At 33.9% G+C, this 16736-nt stretch overlaps 2 protein-coding genes across 2 annotated transcripts; one reads left to right on the forward strand and one right to left on the reverse strand.

Moving 5' to 3' along the window:
- The first annotated feature begins 6284 nt into the window (after positions 1 to 6284).
- LOC136418612 (uncharacterized) lies at positions 6285 to 7405 on the forward strand. The gene is made up of 3 exons (XM_066404716.1): positions 6285 to 6567; positions 6625 to 6976; positions 7034 to 7405. The coding sequence occupies exons 1-3, from the start codon at positions 6324 to 6326 to the stop codon at positions 7371 to 7373; spliced, it is 936 nt and encodes a 311-aa protein (XP_066260813.1). The 5' UTR covers positions 6285 to 6323; the 3' UTR covers positions 7374 to 7405.
- Positions 7406 to 8787: 1382 nt separating this feature from the next.
- Positions 8788 to 10196, reverse strand: LOC136418668 (putative uncharacterized protein DDB_G0271606). Its single transcript, XM_066404791.1, has 4 exons — positions 10074 to 10196; positions 9664 to 9992; positions 9387 to 9613; positions 8788 to 9330 (listed from the first exon to the last, which is right to left on the reverse strand). Exons 1-4 carry the CDS (start codon positions 10141 to 10143, stop codon positions 8886 to 8888), a joined length of 1071 nt encoding a protein of 356 aa, XP_066260888.1. The 5' UTR covers positions 10144 to 10196; the 3' UTR covers positions 8788 to 8885.
- Positions 10197 to 16736: the final 6540 nt, after the last annotated feature.

Here is a 16736-nt window from a genome sequence, read left to right on the forward strand (position 1 = left end):
ATTTAGGGATGTAGATGAGTCATTTTGCATGCGGAGCGAGACGACAGAGTTAAATCAAAATATAAAACATATAAGAAAATAATCAACGGGACTGGAGAAAATAACTAAAATAATTGAATATGAAACAGAAACAAACAAAAATGAAAAAGGGGTACAAAATGCGAAATGCATAAAGTTATTCTTTCTCATTAATAGAAGAACACTCAAGAAATAGATCTCCTAGTAGATGCCTGTGCAAGCAAAATTAAGAATCATTATTGAAGAAAAAAATGTCGAGAAAATGGGGACTACATTTCGATCATTTCGAATGAATTCTCCTACGAATTTATCTGTGTCTTGGGAAAAAAATTGAAAAAAAAGCTATAAGGATTTTTTCTCGCTGAACATTTGGACCTCTGAAAATTTTATAAGTTTTTTTATATATTTTATATATTTAATATAGTATACAAGGCGAGCCGCAACTGAACCGACACAGAATAGGTGCGTGTAGGAGACCTCAAAAAATGAAGATTTGTTGAATTTTTTATTCTGTGGTTAATAGTTGCGGAGATATCGATTTCCAAAGTTAGCTTGTAAAGTTCTAAAAAATGATATATTTCCGTAACGTGTCATCACAACGCAACCAAATTTGGAACATGTTTATTCTTATCGACATCTTTGATTGGTAGAAATGTGAAATCGATAGATGCTCAATAAGAGCTGGATTAGGAGTAAAGTTAAATTTAAAAAAGTTGGAATTTTTTTATCTGTAAAGTAACTAACAAATCGACAGTGCCACAATAGCAAATTTAATTGCAAAACTTTTATTCTCCTTCAAAATTTGTCGAAAGCCTTATCATTTTTAACAAAATCCCAGTTTTGTGGAATAGAACCAAACCAAATTCAAAATTTAAGGGATTCACCAGATGCGGTTCAGGTTCCGGTCAAAGATCGCATTGTCGGTTTCTTCGATTCTGATCGGTCAGTTTCTCAGTCAATCGATGCGGTTTTTGACCGGAACCTGAACCGCATCGTTTTTGACCGTTAAACAAATCGCGTCATTACCAATAATTTGCCAGTCAAAAACTATGCCATTTTTGAATCTCTTTAAATCCTTTTAAATTTGGTTTGATTATTTTACACAAAACTGCGATTTTATCAAAAATGAGAAGTTTTCGACAAATTTTCAAGGGAAATGAAAATTTTAGAATTAAATTTGGTATTAAATGGCATTGCCCGTTTGTCAGTTACTTTACAGGTAAAAAAATTCTAACACTTTAAAATCTTACCTTACCTTTAAACGAACCCTTATTGAACATTTCCTGATTTCACATTTTTACCAATTAAAGATATTGATAAGAATAAAACATATTTCAAATTTTGTTGCGTTGTTATGAATCATTACTGAAATATATCGTTTTTTTAGAAATTTATAAGCCAATTTCGGAGGTCAATATTTTCTCTAACCATAAAAAAAATTCAACAAATCGTCATATTTTGAGGTCCCCTACACGAATCTGCTCTGTATCAGTTCTATTATGATTCACACTGTATATACATATAACAGTTTTCTTAATTATTTGTGTGTGAACACGTACTCAAAGGGCATTCAATTGATTTTTTCAGTAATCCCGTGTATTTTAAATGAGAAGGAAATGTCAAATCTACATTCGATTCAGACTCACGCTTAAGTGTAGTTTCTGAATTCGGCTCAGAATCCCATCAACCTAAGAAAAAGTAAATTACAAGCAATATCAATGTTTTGTAAACTTGCGAAAATTCTGCGATTTTTTTTAAATTACATTAAATTAATTTAAATTTTGTGCACATTTTTTAAGTTCGTGAATTTCTGGAAATGCTCTCTATTTTTAAAAAAATTTCAAGATACGAAAATTTTGTAATTTTTCTCAAATTTTGCCAATTTTAGGAATTTGTTAATATTACAGTTGAGAGTTGTGTCGGTTTTGAAAATTTTGGTTGATTTTTAACATTTTTGACAATTTTTGAAAATTTTGTGTATGGTGAGAATTTAGTTTGTAAACATTTTTGTCAAAGCTAAGTAATCTACACTCTTAATACAGAGTGTCAGAATAAGTCTACTAACAGCTTATTGTAGAAAAAATCATACAAATATTGATTGTCGCTTTCGGTCTGAAATACAGGATGATAAAGAATAATAATTTTTTTAGTTTTTTCCTAAGAAGTCCGTTCCGGCATTAAACACTTTCATGAAAATCGGGGAGCATAATATAGATATAGAGACACATCATTTAAGGAGAAAACAACGTTTCAAATTTCACCAGAGGCATCCCCATTGATGTAATCCTGAACATTACAAACCAAACATATGTTACGTCACTGATTAAAAAAATAAAAGTAATTTTCTGAATGCTTTATATTTCCGTGAAATAAAAGATTTCTTGAATATTTTTCATAACGTTAATCGTTTTCATGAAAAAAAAAACATTATTTGCTAACCTGAACTAACCTGAACTAATATTAAAACTACAAGACTAAACTAGATGCGTTATATTAATTGTAAAAGAGCAATTAAATAGGGTGTTGAAAATACCCCCCACCTGCAAAAATGAATGCCCGGCACTTTTTACACATTATCGCGCCCTACTTGCAAAAGTCCTGGTCTACTTTTTGTTATGTTAAACGATTGAAATATACGATTGCTCATTTGCAGATTGTTGTGCTTTACTTTTCTCCACGAAAATAGTTAACATTATGAAAAACATTCAACTTTTTTTACAGAAATATGAAGAATTCAGAAAATTATTTTTATTTTTTTAACCAGTGGGCTATCTTATTTCTCGTTTACAATGTCCAGGGTTACATCAATGGGGACGCCACTGGTAAAGTTAAAAACATTTTTTCCCCTTAAAAGATGTTTTTCTATACCTAGTTTAAACTCCCCAATTTTCATGAAAATATTTAATGTCGGAACGGACGTATAAGGAAAAAACTAAAAAAATTATCTTTATCACCCTATATTTCAGACAGAAAGCGAAAATGGACCCATGTTCGAATGAACTTTATTTTTTACCTTGCTCGCAGGAAGCTACAGCAAGCAGTTGGCAGACTTATTCTGAACCACCCTGTATATGTATACATACTATAATTATTAGCAACAAATTACTCATCCACTTTAGTTACTTGTGCTAGTATATTTCATTTGATACTCATGAGACGCTATTGTTGCCTCGGAACAGTTTTAAAACGTTGGGCTATTAGATAGAAATTTAAATGAAAAAAAAAACAACTTTGCATAGCATACAGTGTTAATAGCGAACAATTTCATATTAGGCCTTTCCGGAAACGATTATCTGGATTGGATGGATCCCTATGTACTAATGCATTGCTTTGGCCGGGAAATAGTCTGGGAAATATGTGCTGAAATTTGAAAATCTTAGAGGCATAATAAGATTATCTTATATGCATCCAGAGGAGAATTCAAAATTTTTCATTTTAGCTTAACTCTTTCCTCACATCCTTCTGTTTTTCTTCATAGACGAAATTCATAGAAGCCCATGGAGAACCAGACTACAAGACCTCCCTCCCCTCCGCCATTAAACTAGCCTCCCATTAAAACCAACATTATTTCTTCTTTATCATTCTTCATTTATTCATTCCTCTTCTTAATTACTGGAAATCTTCCAAGTTCTTAATACTACACCCTGATTAAATCGATATTATTCATTCATTACCAGCACTTATTACTGGTAATTATTACTGGCTTTAAAAGATATCATTATTAGGTGAGTTGAATGGCTGAGGAATACGTTTCCTCGCGCTTTTTACGATAGTTAAATTACAGGTTGGTTCAAGTTCATTCTGGTTCATATTTCCATTAAATCTAGTAGGAAAAAAATTCTGTATAGTTGGAGATTGTGAAATATTTTGACCTTCAAATCTTAAATTTCTCAGCACTGCACGCTTATTGGGTGTTTCCTGAGTTTCGCCTCTAAGCGTATCATCAGACACTAAATGCACAAGCGCATGCCTACAGTTCCTCACATATCCATATGAAATTTGTGAATGTGAAATTTTGGAATACCAAATTTGTATGTTCAAAATTTTCGAGACGTGAAAACCAAAAAAATCTAAAAATTAACTAGTTCCCAACGTTTTACTTATTTTTTTTATTCTTTCAGTTCGGAGCTGCACTTCAGCCCGACCCTGTGCTATATGTGGGCTCAAAAATGAATTAAAGCAAGATGGGGCTGCAGAAATATTCAGTTTATCACTTAATAGACTGTCGAAGGCATTATATTGAGGTCGACCCAGTAGCCTCTCCGAGATGAGGGTGCGAATGCTTCGGTATGCAACCAATTTCTTGACTCCAGGCTAAATGAAATTTTGACGGGAGTTTTAGAAGGAAGCTGGAGTAGTTTTGCCACTCGAATCCCTCCATCACGGAGCGAAAAAGGGGAATTATTGTTAAGAAATAGGGCGGCAAATAAACTTTTTTGTCTGCGTTTGAAAGGTGCCGCGATCGAGATGGATTTAATTGAAAACTTAATTAACGGGAATTTTTATACTGCAGTCTTTAATAATTCCTGTATTCTCCTAGAATAGAATTTGTGATCTGTCTGTTTCGCTATACCTTCAAAACTGCTAAAGGGAGAACGCTAAATACGAAACTGATTTTTTCACAAGTTGAGAAAATTTCAAGGAATTATTCTTGAATGCTACATCCAGTTCTAAAAAAAAACTAAAAATGTGGAAATGAAGAATTTCCGATTTCAGTTCAAATTGCGTGGAAAGAGAATTTCCATAGGGCAAAGAAATACGAGGTGTGAATTAATGTCGCGCTAATATTTCAGGGTGTGATTATTCTGGTCATTTTATGAAGAAAAGTCCATATGAACATAAGTCCGCAACGGCCCAAATTTTTAGCTACAGGGTGTTGAAATTTTTGTTTTCAAATCGTTATTTTGAAATTTCTCAGAAAGTGCCTTAGATATTACTTTTGGTGCTTGTTGATAGGACATAAAACCCGGTATTTTAATAAGAAAAATAATTCTACTGCTCAACCAGTAGCGCCCCTGGATACACGTCTCTGTCTTTCGATATTATTTACGAAAAAGTGATACGCCAAGGACATTTTTTTGCGGGAATATTTTGTTCTAATTAGGCTGGTCAATTCTATGTGAAAAAAGTCTTTCAGAAAAGAAAAATTTGAACCGTTGCGAACATATGTTCATATGAACTTTTCTTCGTAAAATGATCTAAGGGATCACACCGTGAAATAGTAACACGGCATTAAGGAACGCCCTGTATAATTAAGAGAATACAAGCGGGACTTAAGCTCCAAATTATACCCGATTAAATACCAAATAACATAAATAATGAATTTCTTCCGGCCCCTACTTTAATCCCCATGACGCTCCAAAAAAATGTCACAGGTGTCTCCAAAATGACAGAAAAAAACATTTTTCCATAACGGTTAAAATATGACGAGTTTTTCCTTTTACATTGATGCCGTTTTTCACGTTGCCATAGGCAACGCGATTTGCATATGCAATTTTGCACGCCTAGGTTGCCATGGCAACCTAGGCAAAATAGAAATATTATATAATACTCGTATAATATCAAAATAACATCAAGTTTAAAAAAATGTTATTTGAAACTCGTATGCAAATCTCTTTGATTGGATCAAAATTTTTTAGAGACAGAGCCAATAAAAAAAATTGATCAATACACCTAAGTCGGATTTCGCGCCTATAACAATTTCTTATGACTACAAATTTAACGGCAAATAAATTATTTTTTTTTTTTGCTCTAAATTACATGGAAGCTCTGAAACACAAATAATATTCTCGTCTGCAAATTACAAAAAAAAATTATGAATTTGGTATTTTTTTACTGCTTTTCTTGTAAACTACTTTTTGAATGATTCTCATCCATCCATATTTTTATAACCCAAAATATGTTACAAAAAGTGTAAGATTTTTGATTTAAACTCTTAACTAACTTTGACTCGCATCACATTACGAGGCGCAAGCATGCGTCCCCTGAGCTTTTTTTATTATTTCATGTCCTCAAAGATAGCAAACGTGATCCTCTAAAAAACAATACTGACCCTGTTTACGTATTAAAAATGTGTTTACGTAATTCAGTAATTATATTATTATTGCAGCAATAATAATTAGCACTAACTTGCGATAATAATTATCCTTTCTTGCAATATAGGATAATTGTTGCTACCTAAGAAACAATCTTACAAGGGGACAAAACATCCAAAAATAGGAAAAAACCTGATAAGTTTTGTATATAAAAGCCATAAACTTCTTCCCCAAATCATTCCAAATTTGCAAACTCAGCTGATCATAAACATGAAGCTCATAGTATTTTTGGCTTTCTTGGCTCTTGCCAGAGCTTCGCCTCTCAGGATGTGGGGAAACCAAGGTGACCATCAGCTTACCGGTTCTTGGGGATTATGGGAACGCCATGGTGATACCATTCCCCAGATTGCTCGCCAAGTAACCGATCACTCTATTTATGACCAGATTGAGCACACGAATAGCGCCATCAAGAATTTGGAATGGAAAATGCAGCGGCATCCTCAAAGTTGGATTGGTAAGGATTCACCTTTATTTGCGTTGTAAAGTGAGGAGGTAATTTGTTTGAACTTAGAACGCACTCCATATCGGAACTTGATTGAAAAGGAGCCATTTTTCTGGCCTGAAACTGGCGTCTACACCGATACAGCATATGGAGCCATGCATTATGTACAAAAGGATTTGGAACACCCACAGGGTAAATTAAACATTGGAGAACACTTGGTAGATTCTCAGGAGAACATTGCCGACCGCTTGCACGACACCATTAAAACTGGAATTGAGGCCCAAATGACCGCTGGTCTAGCCCACCAGCAAGGAGTTAACCATGGAGTCTTTGTCCCTCTCGTTGAAGGTCTCCACTCTGATGTATTCCACTTGAAAGTGCAGAAACTCATTGACGAGAGTAACAAAGAGGATATTGTAAAGTAAGTTATTTTCATTAACTCGATTAACAAATAATACTAATTAATATTGTTTGGTAGTCAAATTAGCCATCATCATCATTGGGCCCAACAACTGCAAGTACAACAAGAATTCGTTACTCAACAAAAACACCAGATTGAGGCTGAACAATTGCTGGCTCACACTAACGGGGTTCATGAACAGGTTTCCCATTTAGAGCAGGTCCACCACCAGCTTCAAGCTAAAGAATACAGTCTCATGAAAGAACAGCTGGCCCACCATGTAGTCATGTTGCAGCTGCAACGAGCTCTGATTCATAAGGAGGAGCAAGTTTTGCAAGATACTGTTGCTGAACATATCAAGGAGAAGTTTATGGTGCAGGACAGCTATCCCTCATGGCAACACTCCTGGGCTTATTAGGACAAATCTTTAAACGACTAAGCTTTCATATGGTAGAATGCATTTTTAAAGATTAATAAAAGCAAAAATTAAAGAATATTTTAAGTTATTTTAATGGTTATCCTCAAGTTAGACGGTCAGTGGCGTCCAACAAATAAATTTGAAGGGGTAAAAAGAGTCCTGACCACCGAAAAAGAGTAGATGTGGAGTATAATTTGTGAATTGCAATCGTGTAGATTCTAAACTGAAATGCACCTTCAACATTTCACGTCGATATCTTAAAAACTGAAGCAGCTGTGAAATTAAAAACAATTTGAAATTTTGGCACCCTGTATTTCGGTTTCGAAACGTTTTTCAAATATAGTTTATAAAGCAAATAATTACTGTTTTTGGACACTGAATACGTGTTCCGTTCAAAAAGACTCCCATATAATGAGTGCTCTTTCGAATTTATTAATTTAATATCAATCGTCATTTCTTGACTTTAGGGCGAACTCTTTATCCAGTGAACTTCTCTCAGTCTTACTTTACCTTAATTTAAAGTAAAAATATCTACAGCACGTTTTTTAATTACCACAATGAACAAACCTTCAACAGTTTGTATTAAACGGATCAACCAACTTGACTTCATTGCAAAGGAAGTTGCACAAGGGGGCAGGACCTTCTAGTCTGAGATTTCACATTTCGATATTGAACCAATGTTCCACTCCATGGTCTATTTATTCCATATTGAGCAGAGGTTCATTGAGTGCTAACAGGAATAACATTTCCTTGTAAGATTTGTTGTTGAACTGTGACAATACTTCCTATTGTTCCAACAAAACATTATAAAAATGGGGTGATTTGTCTAATTCTTTTGCAAAAAACTAAAAAGGCTCTTGTCCGCCGGAAGTACCTTCTTGTAGATATTGATCACAACTTCTAAACTGCATTCGTGTAAATTTTAAACAGAAATGCATGTTCAAAATTTTGATTTGATATCTCAGAAGCTATTGCAGCCGGGAAATTAAAAACAATCTGAAATTTTGACACCCTGTATTTTGGCATCGAAGCATTTTTCAAGTATAGTTTATAAAGCAAACTATCACTGTTTTTGGACGTAGAATATGTATCCTGTCCAAAAAAATTCCTGTATTATGAGTGTCTTTTCGAATCTACCGATTTATTATCAATCGTTGTGTTTTGATTTTATGGCAAACTCATGCTTTATTGAACTAAGCTTCTCTAAGTCATGTTTTACCTTTTGACACTCCGTATTTTGTTATTAAAGCCTTTTTCAATTACAAATGTGATATGTATCACTGTTTTTAGACGTAGAATACGTGTCTCTGCTCGGACATCCATATAATGAATGTCTTTTCGAATTTATTGTTTTAAAATCAATAATTATTTTGATTTTTGACTTTATGGCGAACTCAAATATATTGAAACTAAGTTTTCTCAGTCTTGCTTTACGTTTATTTCAACTAAAAAATATTTACAGCAGGTTTCTTCATCAACAGATAATATTGAATAAATCTTAAAGGCTGTGTATTAAACAGACAGATCGCCTTGGCGCCAGCTCCAAGGAAGCTGCACCAAAGAACCTCCAGTCACGAATCTGACCTTCCCATATTGAACCCATGGTCCAACCCGTGGTTTGCCAATTCCATACTGAGTACCATAGTTGGGCCAATTTCCAACGGTCCATTGGTTATTTACACGAACATTCCCTTGTTGAACTTGCTGAACAGTGTCTTGTTGCAATTGTTGCTGTTGTTCCCACAAAGCTTGTTGCAGCTGCTGTATCACGAGTTGACGAGCAAAGATTTGATTGATCAATTGCTGTTCCTGTTGTTCAAGACCTTCGAGGACGTTCTGCAGTTGTGGCACTTGAGACATGACTGCTCTTTGGTTCTGGATTTGGATGAGTTGTTGGTTTATCAATTGCTGCTGTACTCTGAGTTGGTCAATATTAACTTGTTGCCTGGTAATCTCTCTATAATTTCGTTGAATACTGACGTTACTCGTTCAATAAATTTAGTTTATACATACACTTGAATCTCTCTGATGTTGGTGATGTCGATCAGCTGTTGGACTTGAGTCTGGATATCTCTCGAGTTAAGTCCTTGTTGAATCCCCACACTCTCACTGGTCAACTGAGCTTCAATTACAGCCTCAAGAGTTTTGGCCAACTGAGAGTTTGCGACGACCTTAGGAGCCACACGTTGTTGATATTGCAATTGGTCCTTAAGGCTTTGAATTGCTTCCAAGGTGGGTTCCTGAGGTTTTTTTTAATATTTTATAAAATAACATGAGTTAAATATATTACTTGTTGAACGCCTTGTCCCAAGATGGTTGGCATGCAACTGCTTTTTCCAAGCAGCTGTTGCTGAAGCTGTTGGATTCCCTCGATGGTTTGTCCTTGCCTAGCCAGAAGCGCCTGTTCCATCACTCCTTGGGCGACTTGTTGAGCAACAACAGATTCAATGTCTTCCTGGCCTACCCCATACTGAGAACCTTGTTGCTGGACGGCAATTTGAGCTTGTTGTATCTCTTGGCCGATTTGTTGGGAGGCTTGTTGGGCCGGAGATTGCCAGATTCCGTTACGTTGGCCTAGAGTGATGAATTGCGATACTTTTTTCAATCCATTAAGGGTTCCTGTAAAATAGAATTATTGGTAATTTTATTTGTAGTTAAATAACGATATAAATGTAAAATAGTTAGAAAAAGTGTACTTACCAACGGTGTTTAGGCCCAATGGGTTAGCGTTGGTCAGAGCCAAAAGGGCCAAGAATACAATGGACTTCATCGCAAGTAGATGATTGTTCTCAAAGGCTGATCAAGCTCGAGTGTGATTTGGAGTTGTAAAAACAGCCTTTTATATGTATTTTAATCCATATAGTTCCCCAGTAGCTCAGTATGCAAAGCATGTTTTTTGTTGCATAAGAAAAATATTCTTCTTTATCTAATTGCAAGGGGGTCTACTTATCCTGTATCAATTTAATGTGTTTACGTAAAAAAGTCTCCACTGCTAATATCTCATCGACCCATACCAGATTTTTCTGAATCTTTGTTGCCAAAATCAAAATGACAAAATTGGAGTTGCTTGCTCTAGCATCTATGTGCACAAAATCAATGCATTAATGCATAAAATAAGAAGGCGATGCACTAATCGATTCACAGAATGCACACAGCGAAATACTATGATTTCCGATATGTTAGGATAGGTCGGCTTTTTCGAATTATGCGATTTTTCCACTGCCAGAATAATACCAAACTGAATGTGAATGATAAAATATGGAATCGCTTTTCGACAAACTGAAATTTAAATTGTACACTATTCTTAGTTAAATCTAGCTGCGAATAATATTTGCTGTTCATTAAGGGATTAGACGAAAACCCGTTTTTTAACGTTTCGGTAATATATCTGTCACCGTCTGTATCACCAAGAAAAATTGAATGTAAAAACGAAAATTAACAGTTAACTCAAATGCATGAAAGGTAAGTATCTAAAATGAGTGAAACAGTCTAGAAAAAGCTGACGCAAAAGTCGAAATTTCGAACACAGTCATCCCAAACAATTGACAGTGCCCTATGATTATAATGTAAATTTATCACAAGCTATGATCCAATTTGCTTTTATTGAATTATTATTATTTTTACTTTTATCATTAATTTTTCCTTTCAATGTCAAATGCCACAAATAACGTATGGTGCTCGGATGTGCATTATTCCCTGAACGCTAAATTAAATAAGGTCAACTTGCCTCTTTTAAGTTGACCACGATTTAATTTGAAGGAGCAGGGATGGAGATCTTGCTTTATTTCGTCTTGAGAGAGGAATGCACCTCTGAGTATCATGCACCAAAAATTGATGTAAAAAAAGTGAAAAAATAATAATTCGATAAAAAAAATGTTGAATCATAGCTGGCTATAAATTTACGTTATAAGCATATGGTGACAGTCAATTGTTTGAGATGACTGTGTTCCAAATTTAGATTTTCGTGACAATTTTTGCTGGAGTTTATCACACATTTTAGATATTTACCTGCAATACACTTTAGCTAACTGTTAATTTTCGTTTTTCTGCTCACTTTTCTTCGATACTGAAGACAGTGACAAGTTTGTCACCGAAACTACTAGTGACCATCAGTAACTAAAGAATAAAGCAAATGTTATACAGCGCTTGTAAAAAGTATATACGTATATAACTTTCATAAACCCGATATTAAAAAAAAAACGCGTTTAATGCATTATTTTCGATGGTTAAATTTTTTACCCCATCCAACAACTGCTACGAACTTTTTATTTTTAAATGAAAAGTTATTCAATACGAGATACAACGGTATACTCAGAACTGAAACTCGTTCTACAGTTTCCTTAAAAAAAGGAGTAAAGTCAATATCCTAGAAAAATTTAAAGTATTAATTATTACTTCCTAGATTGACAATTCTTTCTTATTTCACTTTAGAAAAGAGAGAAAAAATTACAATAAGACGCAAAAATTTCAAATTGTCTTCAATGTAAACAATTTTTTGGATTCAAAATTTTTTTTTTTCATAGAATTTATTAGTAGTTGAATTAAGTTTTTAGGCATCTGCCACAGTCAGAATATAAAAAAAATATTACTATTATTTTTTCTTTTTTTATATAATAAAAAAATTTATCTGAAAAGCAACCCATTGAAGTTTTAATCTTTTTGATGCATAAAGATGACAAAAAAAACTTATGAAGAGGTGTGCCTCTTGTTCAATGAGAAATATCCAAATTGATCTATTGATAGAAATGGAGTTTGTCGGATTAATAAAAAATGTACACAACAAATTTGAAGCGTGAAAGCTGCTCCAAATGTAGAAGATCTTGAACAGCAACTGACGGCGATAAAGCACTAGACATTCTTTAATATGTAAATAAAAATCCTAGACAGTCTACCAGGAAACTTGCCGATGAATTTGATGTATCTGCAAAATGAATATGGAATTTTTAAAACGAGAAAAATTTCATCCACAGAAAATTTCCCTTATCCAAGAGTTCTAACCTAAAGATTTTGATCGCAAGATGGAATTTTGTGAATTGATACAAGAAAAAGGCATTCAGAATGATAAGTTCTTTTCTAGAATTTCATTTTTGGATAAAACAATGTTTGGCTTAAATGTATTTATTCATCGACATAATTGTCGCTACTGGTCTACAGACAATCGTCATTGGATGCAGACTCTGCACACACAGCATTCGTAAAAACTCAATGTATTGATAAGTATAATCGGTCATTTTTTTCATTGAAGGGAACTTAAGCAACCCGTCATACTTACACTTATTGCAAAACGAAATTGTTCCATCAATGACCACAATTTTTCTTGGAGAACATGGAGCAGAAATAGCCAATAATTTTTGATTCAAGCAAAATGGTGCATTACCACATTATACTATGGCTGTGAGAGAGTATCTCGATGAGATTTTTCCTAGGAAATGGATCGGTAGAAGAGGCGCAATAAAATGGCCGCCGGGATATCCGGATCTTATGCCTCTTGATTTTTTTATGGGTTCCGTTTATAAAAATAGATCACAAAATTTAGATGATTTATGTCTTAGAACTGAAACAAAATTAAAAATAATAACAGAAACAACACCGAATAATTGCATAAGAGTTCGAGGAACGATTGGGTCATTGCCAAATTGTTACTGGAGTCCAAGTTGAGTATTTATTGTAGAAATTTCAATTTTGCTTGGTGAAATAATTTCCAAATTAGTTACTTTATTTTGTATCTAATAATTTTATTTTTTTAAGGAAACTGTAGATCCAATGTTAGTTCAAGGAGGGTTCCAAAAGGGAGTCTTCTGTTGAATCTTCTAGTGCTGCACTAGTTCTCTTACCCATAACTTCAAAATAAAACCGCGAATGTGTCTCATATTTTTAGTATTTTAAGGGCATATCTCCTCTAAGGAAGGCTCCGAAGGGAACCATTTGAAATCCTTCATTTGGGAGATACAAATTTTCTGAACTGAATTGTACCCCTAGCATATTGAACTTGGATAACGCTCTACTTCTATCATAAATTTCCATTCGCTGCTTTGCTTAAAAGTAGCGAAATGACATCTGTTTGACCTCATGTTTTTAGTATCATAAAAAATAAATACCCACAATCTTTGGAGTCCATCAGGACCGCACTATCACCTACCTCAATATAACCATTTTTGTGTTGAAACTAATGCACCCATTAAACGAAAATCATCAAAACATTAATTAAATTGTTTACAAAACATTCAGTGAACTTAAAATAAATTAATCAATTCCGTTATCAATCAATAACTTAACAATTAATTAATACGATTTTTATAAAAACCTCACTTAAGTCGCTTGTTGTTGTAGAGAAAAATCGCAGATTGGTGTTGCTTGGCAGGATTTGTTGGGTGATGCAACAACATAGTGGATTGAAAGATTCGGTTATTAACGTGGATATACAGGGTGTACCAAATCCACCCGGCTTATTTTGAATTACGATTAAAATCATACATTTGAGCGTTAAATGCAGATTCACCAAGACAACCTCCTTTACGGGGGCGCATTTAACTTTGGAATCTCAAATGGCATTATGGGTCGAGTGATACCTCATTTGAAAGAATTTTTTATTCTAATTAACAGCATGTAATTTTTTCCCAATTTTGGATCACTTGTTAAGTAATAAACCAACGCAATCCACAAATTTGAAAGTAGATACAGACTAAGCAAATTGCAGTGATGTTTGAGGTGATTTTGTGTGAACCTTTTCACTTTTAGTTTATCAAACTTGCATCCTCAGCCAATCATTTTTTATTTTTTTTACCTTGAGTTTTTGTAAAAAAATTTTCAATGATTGTCGAAACTATAGAAAATGATAACAATATCTTAAAGGGCATGTGTGGTTTCAACAAGATGGGGAACCTCCACATTTTACAGTTCCAGTTCGTCAATTTTTTAACAAAAATTTTCCACATCAATGGATACGTCGCCGCGAATTTATTGCATGGCCACCCAGATCACCTGATTTGAAACCCATCGATTTTTTTTTATGTCAACATTTAAAGTAAAAAATGTATACTATTTATGCTCAGTCGCAGTCTCTAAAAGGTTTCAGGCGGCGTATTATTGAAAAATGACGAATAATTACTCCCGAAATTTCTAACGGTGTTCGTCAAAATATTGAACAACGTTTTTATGATTGTATGAAAGTAGGAGGTGGACATTTTGAACAATTAATTAAATGATTAATACAAAATTGTCTTTTTTTTAAAACATAAGTTAATTTTTTTATTCAGCAACAGGTGCTCTAAAATTGAAAAAAAAAATGCATGCTGATAATTAAAATTAAGAACCCTTTTAAATGAGGTATTACTTGACCTATGGTATCTTATGAGATTCTAAAATTGAACGTACCCCCGCAAAGGGGCTTGTTTTGACTAAATTGCAATTAACACTAAAATGTATTTCCTACGAAACTAAATTCGATGTGTCGCAGTAATTTGTAATATTTTGATCGTAATTCAAAATAAGTCGGGTGCAAAGTTTTCAATGGTACATCCTGTATGTAAATACTGTTTTTATCTTTTTTTACTCGAATATGCAAATTGGGTAAATATTTAAAATTGGAGATTTTTAAAGAATATTTTAATCAATTAATTTAAATAAAAGTGGCAGTATTATACAAGGTGTTTCATGATGATGTTTAGAGAATTCTAGGGCAGATTCTATATCCAAAAATCAATGAAAAACGTCATATTCTTAAACGTAGGTCCGCAAATGCTTCGTTTACGAGATATAATGTGTACAAATTTATGTAAAAAAATTGATGTAAATCAGAGGAAAAAAAAGCACCTTAAATCTTAGTCATAAAACCTTTGTGAATATACACATCTTATCTTATTCGTAGACATAAATTCCGTCATAGAATTCTATGAAAAATATCATAATCATCTATAAGATTTTGTCAAAAAATTCCTATTACCTTGATCCGTTCACAAATTGCAATTTATAAATAACATGAAGTCAATTTAAAAAATGATCAAAAGCGAATGAGGAACTTAAAGATGAAACAATATGCAGGGTGTTCCATTGAACGTATCAGAGTTACTATCAAATTCATAATTTTCAATAATCTATTTGAAATAAACGATGATTATCTAATTTATAGTAGTTGTTGAAAGTCGCCACCCCGTTGTTCAACATAGTCCCGTTCGACGTACCCATGAATCAGAACAACCTGCAGACCAGCTCTGTCTTCGAGTGGTCGTCGCAACTGCTCCAACACAGTTACAAAGATATTTAACTTCAAGTATTTCGTTAGTGTATACCACGTTTTTCGTAAGGCACCATGAATAAAAATTCAGGAGTATCAGATCGGGTGTCTCAGGAGGCCATAGGATCACAACGACCATTGGTTTCCAAAGGCACGGTTTAAACTCTTGCGAACCAAATGATTAAAGTAAAGGAATGTGTCGTTTTATAAAAACCACATTTGTCGATGAACATTTTATAGAATCTCTTGTTAGAGTTCTTGCAAATGATTTTGAGAAAAAAAATAAATATTCGTATCCGGTTAATCGATTTAGCAGCACAATAAACACACATCAGTCCGGCCCAAGCGTTTATTGAAAATCAACGCTGAAAATGGTTACGCTGAACAGGATGTGGATTAGCGACCGTCCAGATATAAATATTATGAGAGATGTTTTTGCTATTTCGTGTAAACAGCATCATCATGCATCAAAATTGGAAAAGTTTGGAGTTCTCTCATATTTTCCTAGAAACATTTACCAAATTCCAAGCGCATTCATAGGGATCCGTAAATAAAAATCAATGTGTTTCAAATTGGGCGATCGAGGAGGCAATGGAATTGGACCACCAAACGTAGGGGATGATCCTCGAGTTGTAAAGCCTGTACTTTTCGTACATAGAAAGGGTAGAGGTTGCCGGCCCACTCAAACTTCAAACGCATAAACATCCATTTCCTATATTTCTGGTATGGGGCAACAATGCTCGTACCTGATTATTGAACCTGTTCAACCAAAGTAGAACTCCTAAAATCGGCGGAAATCAAACTAATAACAATGTATTAATTCTTACAAATAGAAATCCAAAAATATGCGGTTTTATCATTTCTGTAATTGCATATTTAGACAAGGAAAGAACCAGATGATTAATAGACAATTGGTCTAAAAACCAATAGCTGCAGGTATACCATTTGGTTCTTTGGGTTCGGTGAAAGACACTTCCCACTCAGTTCGCTGCAAGTTTCATGTCGCGCTCTTTGTCTAAGACAAGACCGTAATTTTTTTTTGCGTTATGTAATAAAAAATGAACCGATTAACCAAGCGGAAAAAATAGACACTTTAGAAACTTATAATAAAGTTAAATTCAGTTTGCAAA

This window comes from Euwallacea similis, chromosome 36 (genome assembly GCF_039881205.1).
Source record: "Euwallacea similis isolate ESF13 chromosome 36, ESF131.1, whole genome shotgun sequence".
NCBI classification, from domain to species: Eukaryota; Metazoa; Arthropoda; class Insecta; order Coleoptera; family Curculionidae; genus Euwallacea; species Euwallacea similis.